Below are 7,607 nucleotides of genomic sequence, written 5' to 3'. Positions count from 1 at the left end.
CGGTATACGGTCACAAGTTATTGGCCACCTTCCTATTTTATTCAATTACAAGATATATCCATTTGTTCAAAAAAGAGACACAAACCTTGTCTCCAAAGTGTTTACTAGATAGTTGACTAGCCTTCCAGTTGAAAAAAATTGACTTGCCAGTCAACTTTTCATAGCCTAGTGCGCCCTTCTGTGGACTCTTAAAAATGGATCTTCACCGACATGTTTTTCAATGTTGTAACCAAATAATGTCTCATCATTTGTTTTACAGATTAATCTTATGTTTTGAGAAAGTAGATACGTTTAATTAATACTAAAATATAAATGAGTATGAATAATATACATCAAATAACATTTTAATTTCAGTGATGTGCTTTGACATAAACATTGAAAACACTGTGTTGGAGTTTMAAATAAACAAGAAGGGTTGAATAAATATGTTTATTATAATTTAGACATTTATTTTTTACAAATAATTGCATATGAAAACAAAGCAAATAAACAATTACATTTCAACCTCTATATTATCACAGAAATCACGATAAAAGTCAAGCTCCACCGCCACCTCTGGATCTCAGTGCACACACKTGCAGTGGAACCAGTGCTGGGGCCCCCATGGCACCTCGGACTCACACTCCTGRGGGGAGCTTGCAGGCGGATCATACTCCCCACAGCAAGCACAACAGGTGGTGTCTTCTTTCACTTGAAAAACTTAAAAACAATCAAATTGATTAACATGGTTTGCAATACAGCAACAATAGCAATTGATACAACAGAGAGAGAAAAACAAACAGATTGTGAAGTACCTGAGGGTGGTGCAATGGGTGGCGTGACAGGTGGCCAGTAGAGCTTTTCTCTTCCTTTTCTGTGCTGCAGTTGAGAGAAAAGGTCATGTTAGGGCATGTTTTCAACTTTTTTACATCAATACCTCTGGAGGAAGCTGCAGAAGTTTTAAGGAGGTGGACGGACATGCCTTGTGGGCTGGTGCCTTGGACTGTAGATATGTAAAGAGAGAAACATTTTTTAAACAACACATAACAAACAGTATATTTTTGAAATAATTGAACATGTATTTACCTGTAGAGGTGCATGTATTCAAATTGCCGTGGTCAGGGACACCAGATGAGGCTGCTGTGGTATCGGTGATCAGGGGAGATGGAGGAGGCAGTTGGTCCAGAGGAGGCCGTTTCGGGGTTTCACAGACAGGGGGGTCTGGTTTGCATTGTGGTGGTGGACAAAACCCGACGCCGATGGCTTGGAGAAGCTGGTGTTGGTGGGATTGAGGAACCGACGACCGTGTGGCGGGAGAGCATACACGTGGCCTCCACCTGCAGCTGGGGGCTCTGGCGGCTACTACAGGTGTTGCACGGGCGGTGGTGATGCAGCTGGCAGGAATGGTTCCAGTGGGGGGGGGTTCAGCATAGGCGATGGCGTCGATGGTCTCATCCATGGCAACCCTCTCCTGTGCCCTCTGTTCTGAGGGCTGCCCAACAGTATTCTCATCTGCCCTCTCCTTCTCACCCCTCTCCTGCCACTGGGGCATGTAGCGACCACAGGGAGTCTTCTGTATCGGTCTGGCTGATACTTCAGGAAGGTAAGGACCCTTCCACCACATACAGCATGTCCTAGTAGCGCTGGTACAGGTAGCAGAATACTCTAGCAAATTCTGATTTGTTTACCATATAGGAGTGCACGTGTTTTGCACACCGGAGAGCCAGGACTTTGCCTGCTCTGGTCGCTATAAAACCCAGACTCATCGCAGTTATAGATTTGTCTGGGTTTCTCCCTCAACCCACTCTCCTCCAAGAAGAAGGTGTCCATCATCGGACGGGTGGCACACTCAGCTCTCCCACTGTCTAGGGTGTCTGGCCTCCCCATGCTCAGGTTCTGGTGCTTCCTCCTGAACATTTCCTACCACCTCTTCCCCAGTGGTGGGATTGTTTCTCCTCGGTGCAGAAACCTAGAATGGAATCAAAATTGTCCATCCAGGATGAAAATGTTTGTTTTGGCATCACCATACACATCTACATCACACACATTGAGAACAGTCAGTCCAGCATTCCACATACAGTTGAAGTCAGAAGTTTACATACACTTAAGTTGGAGTCATTAAAATTTGTTTTTCAACCACACCACAAATTTCTCATTAACAAACTATAGTTTTGGCAAGAAATTTGTCCAACTATTGTTTACAGACAGATTAATTCACTGTATCACAATTTCAGTGGGTCAGAAGTTTACATACAATAAGTTGACTGTGCCTTTAAAATGCTTGGAAAAATCCTGAAAATGATGTAATGGCTTTAGAAGCATCTGATAAGCTAATTGACATAATTTGAGTCAATTGGAGGTGTACCTGTGGATGTAACTGTTTGGCCATATTGACCATTGTTATGTTTGGAGGAAAAAGGGGAGGGTTGCAAGCCAAAGAACACGATCCCAACCGTGAAGCGCTGGGGTGGCAGCATCATGTTGTGGGGGTGCTTTACTGCAAGAGGGACTGGTGCACTTCACAAAATAGATGGCATCATGAGGCAGGAAAATTCTGTGGATATATTGAAGCGAAAGCTCAAGACATCAGTCAGGAAGTTAAGGCTTGGTCGCAAATGGGTCTTCCAAATGGACAAATACCCCAAGCATACTTCCAAAGTTGTGGCAAAATGGCTTAACTTCTCTAGGGTAGGGGGCACTATTTTCACCTCTGGATGAAAAGCGTGCCCAAAGTAAACTGCCTGCTACTCAGGCCCAGATGCTAGGATATGCATATAATTTGTAGATTTGCATAGAAAACACTCTAACGTTTCCAAAACTGTTAAAATAATGTCTGTGAGTATAACATAACTGATTTGGCAGGTGAAAACGTGAGAAAAATCCATCCAGGAAGTAGAATTTTTTATTATTGTAGTTTTCTATTCAATTCCATTACAGTATCCATTTACTTAGGACTCAAATTGCAGTTCCTATGCCTTCCACTAGAAGTCAACAGTCTTTAGAAATTGTTTCAGGCTTGTATTCWGAAAAATGAGGGAGTAAGACCAGTCTGAATGACTGGACCCTAAAGTGTCACAGAGCTTTTTCATGCGCAATCCCGAGAGCGCGTCTTTCTTGTTTACCTTTTATATTGACGACGTTATTGTCCGGTTGAAATATTATTGATTATTTAGGCTAAAAACAACCTAAGGCTTGAATATAAACATCGTTTAACATGTTTCTATGAACTTTAGGGATAAAACAAATATTTTTTGTCTGCCTGTTGTGACTGAGTTTGAGCCTGTGGATTACTGAAGAAAACGCAAACAAAACGGAGGTTTTTGGATATAAAGAGACTTTATCGAACAAAACGAACATTTATTGAGTAAATTAATTTCTTCTGAGTGCAACGATATGAAGATCATCAAAGGTAATTGATTAATGTTATCTCTATTTCTGACTTGTGTAACTCTTCTACTTGCCTGGTTACTGTTTGTAATGATTTGTCTGCTGGGTGATGTTCTCAGATAGTCGCATGGTATGCTTTCGCCGTAAAGCCTTTTGGAAATCTGACACCGTGGTTGGATTCACAAGAAGATCATCTTTAAACCTATGTATAACACTTGTATGTTTTCTGAATTTTTATAATCAGTATTTCTGTTTTTGAATTTGGCGCTCTGCAATTTCACTGGATGTTGGTCAGGTGGGACGCTACCGTCCCACGRACCCTAGAGAGGTTTAAGGACAACAAAGTCAAGGTATTGGAGTGGTCATCACAAAGCCCTGACCTCAATCCCATAGAACATTTGTGGGCAGAACTGAAAAAGCGTTTGCGAGCAAGGAGGCCTACAAACCTGACTCAGTTACACCAGCTCTGTCAGGAGGAATGGGCCAAAATTCACACAACTTATTGTGGGAAGCTCGTGGAAGGCTACCTGAAACGTTTGACCCAAGTTAAACAATTTAAAGGGAATGCTACCAAATACTAATTGAGTGTATGTAAACTTCTCACCSACTGGGAATGTGATGAAATAAAAGCTGAAATAAATAATTCTCTCTACTATTATTCTGACATTTCACATTCGTAAAATAAAGTGGTGATCTTAACTGACATAAGACAGGTAATTTTTTCTATGATTAAATGTCAGGAATTGGGAAAAACTGAGTTTAAATGTATTTGGCTAAGGTGTACGTAAACTTCCAACTTCAACTGTACATAAACACATAGAACAGCAGTTACCAGCTTATTTTGTTGGCTTGTTTCATCAGCCGTTGTCTGGTGAAAGGAAACCCATGGCTAGCGCAGTAGATATAGTACTGCACCAGAGAATTTTCATCCTCTGGTGCAAGCAATGTGGGTGGTCCACTGCGACAACCATGGGTCATCTGGCCGCTCAGAGTGTCTGTCAGGGTCTTCCGAGATACACCATACACCTTGGTAGATAAGAAAATAAAACTGTTATTAGCAGATGAAATTCCCTTACATGTGGTAATCTTCTAAAAACAAAAGTTGACAAACCTTGACAGCTTGGTGGATAGCCATCCCATCCRCAAAGTCCTTCACGGCATGGAAGATGTCCACCTCACTCCATTGCTTCCTTTTGACTTTATCTATGCAGTGGAGGGAAATATATGTAGCTAAATYACTTGGCATACTATACACATTTTAGAACGATAWCTCCATCTGAATATGTATAAACATTTACAATTCAAAGCTAAGGCATTGAAAGGTGYCACTGAAAGGCTTCACAAATTGAAAGTGTACCCACATTTTTTGTTTGATGTTACCTATAARGAAAATTAGTGTCCCAATTAGTTTAATATTGTTGCATACACCGTAACATTTGAATAAATAATGCCTCTATGTAGCTGTTATATGATGAAACATAGCCTACACTGATAGGTGTCAAAAAGTTTGTTTCAAAGTTCAAAATAGATTGTTGCAGATTGGGCAAAACGCCCCRGTCAGACGACTCCAAATTTGATACGTTCAAGTTTTAAAACATTCAGCTTTTTTCGTGGTGTCTATTCTAACACTTACAATTTCTTCCCCTTTTGGTTACTAAGCAGTTATATGAACATTTAGCAACGAAGCTAGCAACATTAGCAAATCCACTATATTTCAGAGGTTAAAWGTTGGATGTTAAATGATGTGTGGTCTGTTGCGCAGTCGAATTTAACAATATACAGAGTGTCCCAGAAAATGTGTATATATAACTTTTTTGAAAACTCATAACCTAACTTACATAAATTGTAATGAAAATTAGTGGTCAGCTAGCTAGAAGGGTGTATTTAGTCGCAAAACTTACCGTTATTTTCCAGTCCATTAATTTTGAGCTGGAGGTGATTTAGTCCTCCAACCGCTAGAGTGTCCGAAGTCAGGGGGTGTCCGAAGTTGGGGGAAAATTAGCTCGCTAGAAAGAAATAGCCACAAATTAATTCAGACACAGAGGAAGAGGATAGCTAGCTGTAGCTAGCTGACGTTAGCAGCTGCCTCTAACTAGAAAGAGGCAACTGTGACAAAAAAAAAGGTACTTTCCCCTTTGAGCGAAATCCATAATCCATGCTGCCAAAGAAAGCATGCTCCGGGGCTTCTCCAAAATGCAACTAGATCGGCAATCAGATCCATGGCTGAAGCGTCACATTTCAGTTTAGCCCGTACTCGGCAGGCTGTATAGAAAACTCCCACAGGAGCAACAGAATGGCCGAATTAACAGAACGGGCAGCCCCCACTAACACCTTAAAAACGTTTTGTCAGTGGAGGCTGGTGATGTAAAAAACTGAGGAGGATGGGAGACCCAGAGTATAGGTTTCAAAAATCGTCAAAAATGAATTATTTTCATCTTTAATAAAATTTAATAAAATACATTTACTGTGCACTATTATGGGGAATGGGAATTTAACATTTATTTTATTTAACTAGGCAAGTCAATTATGAACAAATTCTTATTTACAATGACGGCCTACACCGGCCAAACCCGGATGATGCTGGGCCAATTGTGCGCCGCCCTATGGTACTCCCAATCACTGCCGGTTGTGATTCAGCCTGGAATCGAACCAGGGTGTCTGTAGTTACGCCTCTAGCACTGAGATGCAGTGCCTTAGACTGCTGCACCACTCGGGAGCCGAGACTCGGGAGAATGAGAGGGATTCTTACACAGTGTTGGGAAGGGATCACAGCAGTGACTGAATGAGGYTATGAGGCATGAGTTGAGGTGTTCAGAGACTTGACTTCAGTGCAGGACAGGGGTTGAGGTGTTTATAAGCTTCAGTGCAGGACAGGCTCATCATGGATGGATGGATGGTGTTGGAGAAGAGCATAACTCTTTCACTGAGGGCAGGACAGGATTCGACAGGGAAGACAACACACAATACACTACACAGATAGACAAAAGAGCTAAGAATTAGTTAGTCCAAGCAAGGATGATTGATGTGTAATATGTGATTGTGTTTGTGTGTGTGAATGACTCTACATACAGTAATGAGAGCAAATGTATAGGGGTAATAACAGTGCTTGGAGAGAAAACATTCAATATGCCAGTGGACGAGCGAGCACATGAGACGTGGCTTCAGTTCATGTCAGGAGAGAGTTGACAATGGTGGAGTGGAGGGGTCATCACCTCTTAATCAAAGAACAGTACGGACTTAGATGTAAATACAAATAGCATTTATATTCCAGTACAGCTGCGTCATTGTAGGTTTGTGTAACGCGTTTCTCCATGAAGTTAAACTCAAACATCTCAGAATTCACAAAGTCAAACACAGACTGCGCATTTCGCCCACTTGACACATCAAAGTAGCCCAAGAAACGTTCCTGAATAAAGCCCTGATCATCCACATACCTGATGAAAACTAACAACTGCAAGCAGACTGGTGGCACCATATGTCCCAGAGCGGTGTGGCAATTTTTTCCCCCTAGGGCCCAGAGTGTTTCCTTGTCTGTTAACCTGGTTAGGTTAAAACTCTGGATCCTTTAAGGTATGACAGTGATTAATCAGTAGTAAAAAGGTTTTATATGGGCTATGGGACCAGTTTTTCCTAATCAGGAAAAACTCCTGGACTTGGGGGGGGGGGGGGGGTGAAAACCCTGTCAAACTGCAGTACTTCCTCTACCCAGACACAACAACTGATAGACAACAGAACTCACAGGGCTGAGCTTGCTTTATGCATGTTTGCACCATGCAGGCCTATGCAACTGTAGGACTAAAAACATCACCTCACATCTCTGATCACTGTTATGCTGATTGATTCATTCCAGTTAATAATTTTGGATTGAAAATGTATAGGCAGCCTAGCCAGCCCAAGTTTGAATATAACCCAAATTTGATCTCATTCACATTTTCTCTTCACACAAACACTAATACATAATGTTACCTATTAGTTTTAACCCCCGACCAGATAGACAGGGTGCATTGGCTGTATGCAGCTGCTATTATTAGGAGCCTACAGTGGATCAGACTGAAAAATTGTCTAGTTTTCATCATGTCCAATGTCTACTGTTTAGGTGTAGCCTAGGCTGCTGCAACGTTAATGTAGTTTTTACGTGTCTGTCCAGAGTGATTATGTGTTTTCACCTTTGCTGCATCAGCTTCTCACTTTTAATGGACGATGGGATGGAAGCTATCAAATAATTCGGAACTGACTGACGG

The 7,607-nt window shown here is 41.6% G+C and overlaps 1 protein-coding gene across 1 annotated transcript; it reads right to left on the bottom strand.

Annotated features, from left to right (window-relative positions):
- Positions 1 to 470: 470 nt before the first annotated feature.
- Positions 471 to 5,572, bottom strand: LOC111953726 (salivary glue protein Sgs-4-like). Its single transcript, XM_070435600.1, has 6 exons — positions 5,268 to 5,572; positions 4,478 to 4,569; positions 4,199 to 4,392; positions 1,066 to 1,948; positions 795 to 858; positions 471 to 699 (listed from the first exon to the last, which is right to left on the bottom strand). The coding sequence occupies exons 4-6, from the start codon at positions 1,601 to 1,603 to the stop codon at positions 648 to 650; spliced, it is 654 nt and encodes a 217-aa protein (XP_070291701.1). The 5' UTR covers positions 1,604 to 1,948; positions 4,199 to 4,392; positions 4,478 to 4,569; positions 5,268 to 5,572; the 3' UTR covers positions 471 to 647.
- Positions 5,573 to 7,607: the final 2,035 nt, after the last annotated feature.

Source organism: Salvelinus sp. IW2-2015, linkage group LG27, assembly GCF_002910315.2.
Source record: "Salvelinus sp. IW2-2015 linkage group LG27, ASM291031v2, whole genome shotgun sequence".
NCBI lineage: Eukaryota > Metazoa > Chordata > Actinopteri > Salmoniformes > Salmonidae > Salvelinus > Salvelinus sp. IW2-2015.
The sequence above is the reverse complement of the archived record's forward strand: the minus strand, read 5'-3'. Positions and strand labels throughout refer to the sequence as shown.

What these genes read in the sequence shown, in the direction of transcription:
- LOC111953726 (XM_070435600.1), bottom strand. Translation starts at nt 1,603, where the DNA reads ATGTGGTGGAAGGGTCCTTACCTTCCTGAAGTATCAGCCAGACCGATA. An exon ending in GAATACATGCACCTCTACAG is followed by an intron (nt 859 to 1,065) that starts GTAAATACATGT and finishes TCTCAACTGCAG; the next exon opens with CACAGAAAAGGAAGAGAAAA. An exon ending in ACCCATTGCACCACCCTCAG is followed by an intron (nt 700 to 794) that starts GTACTTCACAAT and finishes ATTGTTTTTAAG; the next exon opens with TTTTTCAAGTGAAAGAAGAC.